The sequence below is a fragment of the Cervus elaphus genome, chromosome 24, assembly GCF_910594005.1.
Source record: "Cervus elaphus chromosome 24, mCerEla1.1, whole genome shotgun sequence".
Lineage (NCBI taxonomy): Eukaryota > Metazoa > Chordata > Mammalia > Artiodactyla > Cervidae > Cervus > Cervus elaphus.
The window spans coordinates 62,879,015-62,894,430 of record NC_057838.1 but is presented as its reverse complement, the minus strand read 5'-3'; the positions used below and the strand labels follow the sequence as shown (position 1 = coordinate 62,894,430).

At 48.6% G+C, this 15,416-nt stretch overlaps 1 protein-coding gene across 8 annotated transcripts in view; it reads right to left on the bottom strand.

The window, feature by feature from the left end:
* The window catches only part of MAP4 (microtubule associated protein 4), a 98,495-nt gene that overhangs the window by 4,321 nt on the left and 78,758 nt on the right, over positions 1 to 15,416 (bottom strand). For 3 of the 8 annotated variants that reach the window (XM_043885653.1, XM_043885654.1, XM_043885658.1), the window contains 9 exons: positions 13,906 to 14,012; positions 12,914 to 13,129; positions 9,706 to 9,889; positions 9,115 to 9,174; positions 8,706 to 8,995; positions 7,218 to 7,331; positions 5,277 to 5,369; positions 1,811 to 1,892; positions 182 to 294 (listed from right to left, as the gene is read on the bottom strand). In XM_043885653.1, the coding sequence (XP_043741588.1) occupies positions 182 to 294; positions 1,811 to 1,892; positions 5,277 to 5,369; positions 7,218 to 7,331; positions 8,706 to 8,995; positions 9,115 to 9,174; positions 9,706 to 9,889; positions 12,914 to 13,129; positions 13,906 to 14,012 (1,259 nt within the window). The remainder of the gene's footprint in view (positions 1 to 181; positions 295 to 1,810; positions 1,893 to 5,276; positions 5,370 to 7,217; positions 7,332 to 8,705; positions 8,996 to 9,114; positions 9,175 to 9,705; positions 9,890 to 12,913; positions 13,130 to 13,905; positions 14,013 to 15,416) is intronic. The other 5 variants (XM_043885656.1, XM_043885657.1, XM_043885660.1 and 2 more) reach the window with 2 other exon arrangements.

Genomic DNA, 15,416 nt, shown 5'->3' with positions numbered 1-15,416 from the left:
GCCTCTTCACCTCTCCTGCTTCACTCAGGATGGATGACTGACGATGGGAACAGTAATGGAGTGGGTGAAACATGACTCCTGAAGTGACTGAGGGGCGGTGACAGGCACCCATCTGCTGGGACCAGACTCCAGCTCCACAAGCCCACCCCCCACCTGCAGCCCGTCAGGACCCAAGCACTACCTTCACGGCGCCTCCTGCAGGCAGGTGGCCCACGTTATCGAGGGATCCCACCTTTGCCTGAGCCTTTTCTTTGAAGTTCAGCTTCTGACTTTCGATCTTGACATCTCCTCCACCTGGAATCAAAAAGAAATGGGTCGTTATGGGTGGCAGAAAAATACCCCTACAAGCAGAGCCAGGAGGCTGGCCAAAGACTGGGCTGTGCCCAGGAGAGAAACAGGGAAAACATGATCTGCTCCTGGTGGTCCTGAGGACATGGGTGGAGGCACAGTGAACACCTCTGTCATAACAGGGCTCCTTTTCTCCAGGTCAGGCTGAGCCAATTTCGCCACGCAGCCAGAGAGAAGGAAAGCTACCCTATCACCACCGTGCACTGCCTGCAGCCCCAGGAGAGCCTCAAAAGGAGCGAAGATGCACGCCTGCCTCGGGGTCACTTGGAGGAGTGATACCTCCCTCTAACTGACAGTGGTACAGGAGTCCAGCCCGCTTTCAGCCTCATGGACACCCTGCTGGTCAGGGTCAGGATCCTGGAATCCTGATTTTCTAGCTGCCAGCACAGATACTGGGGGAGACAAGTGACCAGCAAGACAGGATGGGCGTATGGTCTGGGTGAACAGTTTAACCAAATCTGTCCCGAAAAGAAGGGAAGGTGAGAGGTGGAAGCAGAGGGAAGGCAGTCTGTACACGGGCAACATTCACAGAACATTCGCAGCTCAGCCAGAGTGCGGCCATGGTAGCAAGGGCCAGAGATCTCTCACAGCCAGCCAGACCCTCAGCTGGGCTTTTCCCTGAGGCTTCTTCACTCTCCCATCTCCTCTCTGCTCATGTCACCTAGCTTCCCACCCAATTCTCCAGGTATCCTACCCACTGGACCTCTAGCCCATTGCAAAACCTGGACCTCAAGTCACTTAGTGTCACTAGGGAAGAAGTTATCTCAGAAGTTCAGTGGATTTTCCAGATAGAATGGAAAAATGAAGGTAAGCTGTCAGCCAGTGTGCCTGCTACTGCAGATACAGCCCTGCCCCACATCTGCTGCAGACTCTGGGCCAGGACACACAAGACTCTTAGGGTACAGGCAGAACACAGGCCCTGCCCAGACAACACGCCAGCTGCCAGAGGTGCAGGGGCGCCAGGCCTGTGCTGCTGGAAGGAAAGTCTGGACTGCTGTGGCAGCAAGATCCAAGCCCGTGAGCCGAGGCAGCATTGCTGAATAGCTCCCTGTCCCCGCAGGAGCTGGTGGTTGATGCTTCACTGCTCAGAAATATTCTCTGCTCCTGCATCTGACAGGCAAGGCCTGGCCAGCATTTTCTAAAGCTCCTTCAGCACCAGCTCCTGGACATGTGTCAGGGAGGCCGAGAAGGGTGTCAGCTGGTAGAGCACCTCTACCATACGCCTAGGTCAACAGTGCTGTGTACACAGGAGAGCCTCAAGACTCTGCCCGTGCAAATGGCAGTCCTTACAAACTGTTCCTCCTCCAATGAAGAGGTTAGTGCCCAGAAAGCCCCTCTCTGACAGGGGCTGAGGCCTATGTTGTTTCTACTGCTGTGCCCTGGGCGTGGGTGGCTCTAGGAGTCTTAATAAAAAGGACAGAGGCACAGGGGTGAAACCTGGGATGAGGGAGGCACCACTCACCAGGCTTGTGCTTGATGTTAGCCTTGGACCCACACTTGGAGGAGACCTTAGAGATGTCTACCTTCTTGTTCTGAATCTGAACCTGAGGAGAAAAACATACACACAAAAACGATTCACTCAGAGAGAGGGTGTACTGTCAGGTTCAAACCCAAGCTCTCTTTATGGTCTCCAAAGTCCAGCTCAGAGGCTACCTTTTCCAAAGACTTCCCTGTGTCTCCCCTCGCTCCATCTCCTCTTCATACTGTCTCCTGCAGGGACATCGGCTCTACACTAATTGCTTCATGTGCTCAATCATTTACAGAGTACCTACTACCATCAAAATGGCAGCCTCAGCTTCGGCTCTGTCTTTCCAACAGTGCTACAATCATGCCTCCACAGGAGTGTGGGGAAGTGCACTTTTCCCAGTCACAGGTCTGGCAGATGCTAAAGCAGGCCACCTCGTGTCCTCAGCAACTGTGGCAAGCTCATCCTGCACCACACCCGAGATGACCTGTAAGGGGGCAACCGAGGTCACTCGCCACGGCCAGGCTCTTGCCAGGATGCGGAGCCCACACAACTCTTGACTGTGTTCCAAATGAGAAGCCTAGTCCTCAGTTGATGAGGGGAAGTCTCCCTTTATAGATGCAGTCCAGCCAATAAATGAAGAAGGGATGGGGGAATTCCAGTTTCACCACAGTGCACCTTTGCTGAACTCAGGGTTTTGGGCAAGAACAGCCGCCAGCATCAGGAAGAGAGAGATGAGAAGAGTGAGACATTATGTACGTCCTAACAGAAACACCACCACTGCCTATGAATGTCCTGCAAGAATGTGGGGGTAAAAAAAAAGAACCAAGCCTGAATTAATCTGAAGAAAAATGTGGGACTAATGAATATGTTAAGTGAAACCATGGGGATATCCTCAGTAGAACCCAAATTCTAGGACAAACCATTCAGTTTTACTCATGAAAAGTGTTACCATGAAAAAGGAACGTGTACAGCGGGAGACACCTAAGATTACAAGCGGGCAAATCAACCAACCATAGCTTATGGACCGTACTTGCATCCTGATAAAGAAACTTGTTTAACATGTTATGGGGTTTTATATTATACACATGTATATCAGAGTTCTTATCTGTTATAGTTATATATTGGGATATTTGCAGGTAAAAGATATAACTAGAACTGGCTTCAGAATAATGGAGGTGAGCATATATAGATAAGACTGGCCACAAAAATAATAAATGCTGGGTGAAAAAGGACATCCAATTCACTTAATCATTTTTTCTTTTTTTCTAATTTTGTGTATGTTTGAAAATGTCTATAATTAAAAGTTTTAAAAAGCTTCATTGCTTCTCACTAACTTAAAAGCCACTGAGATGAGGCTGGTACATAGAGGAGCCACGTGCTGCTGTTTCCCATGCTGGCCCCACGGCCCCACCCAGGGACGCCCAGTGGCCCGCACAAGCCCCTCCAGGACCACCCGGCATCGGTGCACTCCCTCCTGTCGCCCGCCCACGCAATCCGCCCCTGGGGCAGCAGAGGTGTCAATACTGCTAGTGAACTGGCCCTGCCAACCAGTCTCAGAAACCACTGACACACACCCCCTCCTCACGAGGGTGAAAGGGAACTAAACTGCTGCAAAATTTACACTCTGATCATCCAAAGAAGTAGCTGTGATGTTCTCGCCCGATGGCCTTTTGGTTCTCAAAAAGGGGCGTGTACGTGGGGGCGTGTGTGGAGCCAACCAGAATCTTGCTCCAAGCCACTCATCTGTGCGGTAACCCCAGAATTTCTGGGCAGAAAGAGGGCTTTGGCAGGTCAGGGTTAGACACATATGGCTGGTGGCCACCCTTCTACCATGCAGGTATGATCATGGTGGCTTTACGGAGGGGCTGATGGAAGGCACAACAGTAACTTAGTCTAGGCTGTTTACTCTCATCTTCCCACCTGGAAACATCGCCACAGGCAGTTTCCTAAAGCTCTGCTGTTTAAGGAAGCATCCTAAAATGAAATACTTGAAAAAAGTACATTCCATGGCCAAAAAAAATCCTATTTGAAGTCATGTGCAGGCAGTGTGGGAAGATCATAGTAGGTGAGAGATAAACGAGGACTATTTTCAGAGCTCTGACATATACCACACACAACATATACAAACACATTTCTATTTCACACACACACACACACACACACACACACACACACACACACAACCCAGTCCCCGCACTGTTCACATTCTGTTTTTTGCATCTAGCCCAAAAGCCTGAGAGGAAAAGCTAGAGCCAGTGCCTACTGGGCCCCTCACAGGCTGGATCTTTATCACCTTAACCAGGTGCTGCCTTTATGCTTTACCTATCTCAATCTTCCCACATCAGGATGGCCAGTGTCCGGCCAACTTCCAAGTTAGCCCAGCACTGTCCACCTGAGTGCCAAACCATGCCAGGAAGAGTCAGTGGTGGGGAGATGCCCAGGAAGGACATGAAGCAAGGGGAGTCATGTGGGGAAAAAACAGGTGCTCTGTGTTTGCACCTTCACAGAACTGTGGGGTGGGGGCCTCTGTAACCCATGGGCAGGATGGCATGACCACTGAGACGGCGGAGGATGGAGCCTAAAAATGAAGAGGGTAAGCAGAATGGGACTTAATTCAGGTCAGGGCAGCAAGGAGAAGGAACTGAATGAACAAGGGAGACCAGGACAGGGCAGCTCTCTCCTCTGGGAGTGGGAGAGAAGAAGGGGAGAGGCGGTGAGGGCAGCGTCCCGCCTGCTGCGGTCTGTCACAGGGAAATGGAAAACGTACAGGGCGTTCTCCACATGCTAATGACAATGGTCTCCCCCAGGACTGCCCTCTGAGCTCTAGATATGTGCGTCCCCAACAAAGATCTTAAGGGTGGCACAGAGTAGCAGCATGATGGACAGGATGTCTGATGGGACAGGGAAGGAGAAAAAATAAAAGGAAACTGGAGGAGAAAGGGGTTGAAAAGGGCAATAGTGAGGGAAGGAGAGCAGAAAGAAGGGAGTGAGAAGGAGGCAGAGAGACAGGAGGAGAAAGAGCAAGAGGGAAAAAGAGAGCAGAGTCATGAAAATGAAGGGAAGACCCAGGAGATGGGGAGGGCCTGGTCACCAACTCTGTGCTCTAGAGCAGCTAGGACTCAAGGACGGGCTCGGGAGGAACCCTGACATCTGTCTCCAGGTCAGAACCACCGCATCCCTGGGGCGGACCTGAGACAGACGATGGGCCAGCTGCTGACTGCATCCCTCAGACCAGGTCTCTGACAGCAAGGCCTCCCACCCACAGGGGCGAAAAGATGCTAAGTGGATGTCACCCAGCTGCCCTGGGGCTCACCAGGGACACCCAGTCTGAACTCATGTGAGCATCAGGGTGTCCCCCGAATCCATTCACCCGACAGTGGGGGGTGGGGGTGGCCCTCTCCCCAGTGCGCCCCATGGGGGGTTTGGCCTCAGACACCAGTGGCCCCGAGCGCATACTTACATTACCACCTCCAGGGACATGCTTAATATTGTCCTTGGAACCACACTTGGACTGAATATGGCTGTAGCTCACTTTTTTGGAGACTATCTGGACCTGGAGTGTTAGAGAACAGAAAAAAAAAAACAAAAAACAACACAAAGGGAGAGGGCTGGTTAGAACTGACACGGGGCAGGCAGTGAGTACACACGTGACCATGATGAGTGGCAGATGGTGCTGTTAAAAGCCTACCTCCAGCAGAACAGCTGTGGAAAAGCACAGGGCAAGGGACGGGAAGGAGCAGGAAAGAGTGAAAACATGAACGAACAACACAAGGACAGTAGATGTCACCAGATGCTACACGGACATCCTCACCGCTCCTGGGGCCAGCTGCTGTTCCCAGGGTCCAGACTGCAGTGGCCTCGATCCCCATCCACCACAGCCCACCCACATCTGTTCTCTCCCCGAGGCTCCTCTCTGCAAGAGTCCTGCTCATCTGGACCCATCCACACCCAAGGCGGCACTTCCCTGAAATCTAGGGCCTGGAATCGCTGCACAAAGACCTGCTCTGGGAAAGCAAAGGCTGCACGGCGAAGCCTGGGGCAGCTGGCTCACATCAGATCTGATGCTGAGAGGAAGGACAGCAGAGGCCGCTGGACCTGCGATGCAGAGCCCTGGGCACCAGGGGGCGCCACCACAGCCACTGCTACACTACCACGAGGAGCTAAAGAAAAGATGGTGCAATTGCGGTTAAGCTCTGGTCATTTTTGATGCCAGGGTAAAATCTCTTCCACAGTCCTCGAGATGCCCAACCTCCTGTGTCCTGTGAGTTCCACGTGCAAAGAGACCGGGTTCTGGGCGGGGCTGCAGTGAGGCACACGCAGAGGGCACCCGCCCACTGTGCTGTGCACGAACAGCTCCACTTGAACAGAGTAACACGAAGGCCCAGGCTCCAAGGTCTGGGACAAAGAATTCTTTTTGAGGCTTCTCAAGAAGGAACAGTTGCCAACTGCCTTCTTTTCCTTCCTTAGAGCTCATCCCAAGTGATGCAGCCCCCAAACTGAAGAGTTCTCCACAAAGTAGAGAAATCTACCCTGAGAAACTCCAACTATTTCTTGCCTTCTTAACAACATCAGTGACAAAACCACCTTCCTAATGAACCAGGTCTGAACCAGAGGCCTGTACAGGACCTCTGGAAGGCCCCAGGAGCCATGGTGCGGCCTTCCCCGCCTGCCAACCACACAGAGTCCTTGGCCGGAACCCTCCCATCCTGGTCCCTCAGGGCTGGAGCTCAGGCTTCTCTGGCAGCCCCCGACCACCGATCTGCCACAGAGAAGGGCAGAAGGTTCCCAGGGCAAGAGGAGGGTCCTGGCTCCAGGGTGTGGAGCCAAGAGGAAAGAATCTAGCACCTCCACTCACCTCTGCTGTCCACATAATGCTGCAATCCCTATGCCGAGTGTGTTTTCTACTGGGAAATGGGAATGAGCATCCTAACTTTCAGTTCAGAGGTCCTTGGGGAACCAGGACAAATGAAGCTATTTTTACACCCACCGGTGTGGAGAGGGGCCTTCAGCTGAAATTGAAGCACAGGGCTCTGGGGTTCCTGGTGCTGGAAGGTTACCAGTACCATGTCTTACTGAGGAAGAAGGTGGATGCCATGGGCCTAACAGGTAGGTTTCAGATCAAGGTCAGTGTGAAGGACGTGACTGAAAGTCTTTGCATCCATTTTATCCGCCTGAATAAATACCCCCTAAAGGGCTAACAGGCGCCCAGCTCTGTTAACTTTCAGGTTGTTAGAGAAAATCTTCTGATGCCTGAGTCATCAAACAGAGGAGGGGACATGGGGAGGAGTAGAAACTAGTTAGGGATAGGAAAAAGGTGCAAAAGAAGGGAAAGTGACTCAGGCTGGAAGAAACAGTTGATTGTCTTTTACCTTCAAGAGGTAAAAGTCTAAATGAAACTCACTTTCCCCGTAGGCGGTTTCTGTGCATTGCCAATTGGGCCGGCTGCTTTAGTGACTGCGTTAGGTTCAGGCTTTCGAGCTGGAGCAGCTGCCTCTGTTTTTTTCTCTACTTTGGCCTGGATGGAGATAAAGGGAGGGCAAATTTCAAACCAAGAGGATAACAGCCCAAATGCCATGAAGGGAAGAAGACTGAGGGGACTCGAATCCAGGCCAGGCCACCATGCAGAAGCAGGTCACCCTTGCTCCTAGAAAGAAACAACCGTTTGCCAGGGCAGACCAAGCTGGAGGGAGAGGGGTCGCAAACCAGTCTTGAGATACAAGGAAGAGATCAAGACACCATTCGTGGAGAAGAGGCAGGAAGAAGGGATAATGTGAGTGTGCACCGGGGTTTTCAAATCACAGTCCACCCCCCATGTTCTCATACGCTCCAAGCAAGCTGCCATGGTCACAGGAAGCCAGCGTTGATGACGGGAAGTGTCACACCCTCAGGTATGTTAGAATAGAAAATACTTTCGTCACCAGACTGAGTTATTCAACTCCCATGGACACATAAGAAGAGCACAGAAGTGGGGAAAGGCCATCGACACACAGCGGAACACCTGGCTGGGCTGCCCAACGCCGGAGCGACACTCTCTTGGCAAAAGCAACCCCTAGGCCCTCATCCCAGTTTTCCATAAACGTCTTCCAACAGTACCAGGATTCTCTCTCATTTTGGACCCCCTTCAATTTTTTCAGCAGCTCTGGACTGAAGCAATTTAAATGTCCTACTCTGAGCAGGGGGAAGTGGTGGCGGCGGTTTAAGCGCTGGAGAATGATGCAGGAGATGAGGAGGTTACTGCTCCAGAAACTGAGCCTGGACTGTTGCCACCACCTTTGCACACACAGAAGCCCCATGGTTGCTAATAGTTAAGTAATTCTGGGGTGGATGCACTCAGAAAGTCCTTCAAGTGAAGAGCTTGGTTTTCCACTGTGACACTCTACCGCAGTCCTTTTGTTTTGGAAAGCCAGGGATAGAAGCAAGTCACCCTGGCCACAAGAGGACACTAGTCCTCATCCAGACAGACTCTTCAGCCAAGACACAGCTCAGGGAACAAAGAGGCAGTCCATCTTCTGCCTAGCCTGAGCAAGGAGAAGGAACAGAATGGACCAGGCTCTTGCCCAATATCTCTCACCTATGCAAGGCTCAGAGGCATCCTCTGTTTTGTAAATAAAGCAGAACCCTTTGCCTCCAAACAAAAATGTAAGCCCAAACCCCAATATGCAGACTAGGCGAGGAGAAGAGAAAGCCAGAGCTAAGCCCACTTGCATCCTGCTGCTGGGAGGTGGAGCCCAGGCTGAAACTCCCTGACACTGAACCCACTGTCCTGACTGTCCCCTGCATGGTGGGCCCCTTGGGCTGATGCAAGGACACGCCTGGGAACAGTGCTTAGATGTGGCAGAGGATGAAGCAGGGGCCAGCATGCTGGGGACCCCAAGCTCCCTGGACTCACCCGGCCTCCTCCAGGCTGGTGCTTGATGTTTTCGGTGGAGCCGACCTTGGAGCGGACATTCTTCAGATCAGGGGCAGAAGCATTGGTAGCCACGCGGCCCAGCCTCGGGGCAGAGGAGCTGGGCTTGGCTGCTGTGGGCTTCTTGTCCGCAGGAGGAGTCCCCGAGGGCCGGGGAGGCGTGGCTGTGGGCTTGGCTCGGCTGGGAGCCCCTGCTGGGGGTGCTGTCCCAGGGACAGCGGTGCTCTTCTTCACAGAACTGGTGGTGGTGCTCTTTGGGCGACTCAAGTCAGCTGCTCAGGGAGGAACAAGAGATAACAAGTGCTCAGGGGAGAAAGCAAAAGGGAGCCTTAAAGCCAAGGAAGACGTGGGGTTTAAATCTAGATTCCACAACGTGGGGGATGGGTCTTACCTGGTGCAGACTTTGTAGCCATCTTCTTGATCTCTGCAGGTTTCCCCTCAGTCTTGACTGCTGCACAAATATACACTTTTTAATATCATGTTTAAACAAGATGATCCACTGAATGGTTCATCCTAAACTGAGATTCATGCATTCGTTCAACAATGACTGAATCGTTTGAGTCAGGGGCTGTGTCAGGCTCTGGGAACAGACTAGTAAATGAGACAGTCAAGTAGAGACACCCCTAGATGGAGCGTCCAAGGCCAGGCACTTAGTCATTTCTATGGTCTTGACAATGCTTCCACATGGCCTTTCTTTAAACAGCCTATTTCTTATTATGAAAGACCATGAACACAAAGTGCTGGGTACTGTGGAATTATTGAGAAAGGAACAGTAAATTCTACCTGGGAATTCATGAGAGTTCCCTTCACTCAGGATTCTTCTGGATACACATAGCTGCTAACCTCACCTGGAGATCGAGGCTCCACTTTCCAATGGGCCCATGAAGAACTGGGTCACAAGTCCTTCTTCTATCTACACAGCTGTCTGGAGCTGTCTGGGGTAAAGCCACTGGTACCCATGGGAGGGACATTCAGTACTCACCAGTGGGCCTCTTGGGCAAGGGTGTGGAGAGGTTCCTACTGCTTGACCCAGGGGAAGCAAGAGTCGCAACTGCTGGGGCTTTGGGAACAGCCTGGGTGCTCTTGGAGCCAGGTTTGACAGCCGGGGCAGAGACTGGCTTGGATGGAGAGACCCGCTTCTCAGGAATCTTCGCCTCTGCAACAGGCTGTCAAAAGTGGGAAAGTGGGAATAAGAGCGGTAGGTCAGCAACAACCCCAGGAAGTCATGCCAAGGGATGGTTCCATATAAGCAGATGTCAGAAAACAAGAGAACAGTGGGCTTGGCAGCTACTAATAGGAAATATGTGGCTCTAGGATCAAAGTCCTCCAGACAACATGGGAAATGGCCATGTAGGGTGCCTTGTGATCGGGATCAGGAAACAGGGAGTCAAACCACCTCAGTCCAACCTGAACCAGTGAGGATGAGCAGCCCTAGAAATACACCACACTGCAAACCATGTCTGCCTCACGATCCACTGCATTAAATACTGATGCATTTAATGTAGTAATACTCGACCAGAGAGTAAATGAAATTATAAAAAATGACAAATGTTTAGTCCAATCCAGCTGTTCTGTGGGCTGAGACGCACCCAGTGAATTCTGAACAGGATGGGGCAGCAGATGGAGACGGCACTGGCCAAACCAATAGGGTCAGAAGCCTAAGCTTCAGCCTCAGGCAGCCCCTTGACTCACGTGTGCTCTTGGGCAAATCACTGAGCCTTTCTGGGCTTGATCCCCTCTTCTGCACAAAGAAGGGCAGAACAGAGGATCACTAAGGATCAGCTCCATTAGGGACTGGAGGATGAGAATTCTGTAAGACCATAGGGACAAATGGGAAGGGGCAGGTGGATGTGGGCCTGACAAGCAGAGGGCAAGAGGAGGCTGATGCCAGAGCTCTGACTGATTGCAAAAGGGAAAAGCCCCTCAGGCGTAGACACAGGCGTGTGGGTCACTCCAGTCCTCTTCCACGGAGGCTGGGCACACTATCACTACCAAGAAAGGGAAGGAATCAGCACAGTCTGGTGTCTGCAGGAACAGAAGATGAACAGACCTACCGTGTTACTCAAGAGAGTAAGCCAAGCCAAAGACATAGTGGGTCTGTCTCTTATGCTCCAAGAGAAATGGCCATACAGAGGGCAGGATGTGGGCAGAGACAAGGACATAGCTTAAATGAAAAATCAGCTAAGGAGGTTCTTAGAAATTAAGGGTTGGCATTGATTTAGAGAAAATCTAACCCTAATGACCATGGCTACAAATGAAGGGCCCAGGCATCATGTAAAGAACCTAAGGTTGGAATCAGGGAAATAGTCTAACTACCAGCTCTGTCTAGAAAAAGTCATGGGTTCTGCGGAGGGGCACTCCTGCTCTATTTGCTCTAAGATGTTAAGGACTAAACCAGGAGCTCTCTGGCAGCTCTTTTCAGTTTTCAATACAGTCAGTCAGAATAATTGAGTAGGGTCTTATATTTTGCTAGTAACAGTAACAATGATAAAATACTTTAGAAAAAGGTTACAAGGGATAGAAATCTCTGAAAGACATGACATTCTTCAGGTTGCTTTTGGCCTCAATGAGCTGCAGAACGGGCCTGCTCTCATAATTGGAGTTACTCCTGATTTTTCAACTTTTATTTTCTCCTCTGTCAGACTGACAGATCTGAATAGTTTTATCCCGTTTGTTTCTGTAAATCTTTCTACCAAAATAAGGAAACAACTAGATTTTATTCGGCTTTAGTTTCTATCCATCTCTCAAAATATCTAAATATCTATATCTTATCTAAAAGATAAACAGGACTGTTGATAGAGGCCCTGAGCACAAGCACTGGAGTTAGACCTAAGTGCAAACACAGGTTCCGCTGCTGACTAGCTCTGGTCCCCAGGAAGGTTATTTAAGTTATGAGATGAGAATGCTAATATCCATTATCAGGGGTTTCTGAGAGAATTAAAGGAGTTAATGTCTATCAAGGAATCTGTATGGCATGCTCCATTTTTGTTATTGTTACAGAGTGAATTTCACCAGACAGGACCCCTTCCTTCCCACGGCCTTCTGTCTCCCTCAGGACTTGCTGCTCAGCAAGCGTCAGGGTGAAGCTGACACCACGGCTCCAGCCGCCCTCCCTCTGCCCCCTTATTCAAATAAATTGTTTTCTAAACGTCAGGAAAAGCATTCAACTTGGTAAATAAGGATCAGAAAGTGTTCCGAGATTTTCTCATTCCTAGTCTATACTAGGATTTCTCAGTTTCTTGGCTGCGGTTTCAACCTAGCCTACGATTCTTAGGTTCTACCAGTTTTATGTACTAGATTAAATTAAAACACTAACATTTTAATATGGTAAGCTCCTCCCCAACATGAATTCGAAGAGTAACATCAGGCTGATCTAAAGGCCATTCTCAAAGAAAACAAGATGTTAAGAAAGGGCAGCCACAGATTCCACCCACCCTCTCTTCCCATACCAATCCTGTGAAGCTAATGCTGTTCTGAACTGCCCAGTTTCTAAGCAGTAATGTGTGGGTGACCTGGAAAACTGAAAAACTTCAGAAAGAGCCCAGGGAGAAGCCTAATACCAGACACAAGTAAGTTATCACATGATGCTGGAATCTGCTGAGATAAGCTGGAAGAGCTAATCATCATCAGCTAATGGAGGAAATTCACTTCTGCAGGATGATTAAGAAGAAAGACAAAGAACTGAATCTGATTGAGAATCTGATGTCAGAATTATACCAAAAATGAGTATGTGATTGGCATAAGGAGTAGGGGAAACTGGTTAACAAGTATTGAAATAGATGAAGAGTGAGGAGGAGCTGGGAGAAAGGAGGAGTGGAAGCAGAGGCAATATTGCCTCCAACCAGGGCAGAGAAAGGCACAAAATGAAAAAGACTTCCCTGGTGGTCCAATGGTTAAGACCCTGCACTTCCAGTGCAAGACAAGCAGGTTTGACCTCTGGTCAGGAAACTAAGATCCCATAGGATGTGCAGTGGCCAAAAAAGGTTTTTAAAAAAAAAATGTAGAAAAGGCCTTCAAATGTCATGGCTGCATCATGGGCACCCAAAGTGATCTGAGTTAACCTTTCCCCATTTCCCTTTCCTTTCCCTAGCCTCCCAGCCTATTTCCATGTCTGGAAGCAACAGCGTCTAACTATCCGATGGTTGGAGGGGAGAACTTTTCCCTGGCACAGTGCTCAGGTGGCTACTTACCTTGGGCTTCGCGTCTTTTGAAGGTAAGGTGGAAGGCCTGGCAGTGGCAGCAGCAGGGCGTTTGGGTGGGGCAGCTGGTACTGAGCCTGAAGCAAGGCTCATGGGTTTTTTATTCGACCCACCAAAGGTGGTGGGAGCTGTCTGCTTAGGGAGAGAAGTGGGCTGTGTTTTGGCTTTCGATGTTGAAGTCTTTGCAGGTTGAGTGGTGGCCAAAGGCTTTAAGTTGATTTGTTTTTGTTTTTTTTAAAGGGCAACATCAAACACACAGACAAGAATAAAAACAAATTTTAAAAAAGTATAAATTGCACAATTCAAAGTAAAACTATAAGCAATGAGGAAAGATGCAACTGAAAATTAGCATTCCTTTCTTCTGAGCTCAGTAAATAGTGGAAAGATACCAGGATGAGCATAAAGAAAACTGGAAATTGTTTCTTAATGACAATGTCACAAATTCCAGTAGTTGAACATCTCAAGATTTAAATTCAGTAATAACTTTAAACAATTAACTAACTTTTGAAGGCTGCAATAATTCTGTGAAGAAATTAACCAGCAGGTGATTAAGCTATTTACTATCTGTAACTCTGCGATGTAATACCAACCACACTAAAATAAGCATTTGTACTTTAGAATAAGTGTCTGGAGCTATATTCCATCTTAAAAATCTGTGCTCCTTTTTCATGAAGAGAGACTTCAGAATGGAATTCTGAATAATTCCGTAATTCCCTTTATTGGTGTTGTTAAAGGAAGCAGAAATATCTACAGAATATTCAAGATAATAGGGTCAAAAGCAGAGATTTGAGGGTTTAAGTTAGGCCACCATGATAAAATGGGAATATAAAATATTTTCTAAGCATGTTCGAACTTGAAGAAGGAGAACACATTATTAGCTCAGAAAAAAGAAATTTCAACTTGCATAATCCAAACAATAATAGCAGAAGGTAGTTTTTAAAAAATTACGGCAGTAGAAGACAACCCACCATCCTTGTACTTACCTTTGTTTTCTTCTCTGGGCTTGGTGGAAGCTCCTTGTTTGGAGGGGCGGTGATGTCATTTCCAGACACGCTTCCAGCAGGTTGTCCTTCTTCTGGTTTGGCTATTCCTAAAGGGGGGAAAGTGATGCTAAACAAATGTTTCTCACACCCATTGCGAAGACACAAGTCTTTGCAGTGACACACCACTAACTAGCACTTCATCCTGAGAAAATCCACAGAGCTGTGCTGCTGAAAGTGGACAAGACTCCCCAGTTTCCCTCATTGTATCGAAGGACAGTTTTAGGTTCCAGCCTGTCCCTGTGGAGAAGCAACCTAACTAGGATTTGCACAAATGATCAATGGAAGGAAACGGCCCTTGAAGTTTGGTTTCCCTTCCCTGGAGACTGGCAAAGGCGTTCTGTCACCCTACCACTAACTCCCAGAGCAACAGGGGACAAAAACCATTTCTACTGGAGTTTATCTCTTGGAATAAAGGGTGCTGAGAGATGGGATAAGAGCCAGATGATCATCCAATGTTCTCCCCTTACTTCCTTTCCCTGCAAAGCACCACTTTATGGAGGATGTGAGATGAACCTGATCTGGTTCTAGCGGTGACCCAGATTTCCAACAAGGCCGAGGAGACCCATGCAATCAGATCCAGGGCCAGAAATAGTGTATGGCCTAAGGCTATGCCCAGCAGCACCACTGTGGGGAGGTGACTCCAGATTTCAATAGGCTACACCAGAATGCACTGAAATACCATGAAACTTGTAACTTGGGTGTGGGGAGACCGTTCTAACTAACACAAACTCTAGATGCCACAAAAGATAGGTTGGAGTATAGAAAAATAAAAAGGCTCAACATGTCCCAAACAACAAGAAGAGTCAAAAGGCAAATGATAAACAGGAAAAAAGTATTAAACTTCGCATCAAATACACAGAGCTTATTATGTTTACTCCTACAGATCAGTAACTGCTATAAAGGCCAACAACCTACTAAAAAATGGCCAAAAGAATAAGAACACAATTTACAGAAAAAGAAATACAAATCACTTTTGAAAATATGAAAAGATATCCAATCTTTAAGAGAAATGAGATGTCATTTCTAACCTAACATTTGTTAAAAGTCCTAAAATTTGAATGTAGCTGCTAGAGAGAATACGAGGACATATATCGCTGGCAAGTGTGTGAAGCGTACAACTCATATGCAGGGCAATCTAGCTGTGCCTCTGAAAATTCCAAGTGTAGATAAATTCTAATTCAGAAGTACGATTTCTGGACATTTATCTTAGAGATATATTCACATACCTGCCAAATAGCAAATTTGCAAGCTCTTTCCCCAGATCATTATTTCTAAAGGCAAAGTAATAAAACCACCTAGAATTCTGTTAACTGAAAACTGGTCAAAGTATATGGCAGAAATATCAATGTAACCTCTGAATCTGAAACTGATTCAGAATCTGAATCTGATTGATAGGGAACAATCTCTTCTAAGCAAAAAGAAAAGCAAAGCACATAATTGTAGGTATAACA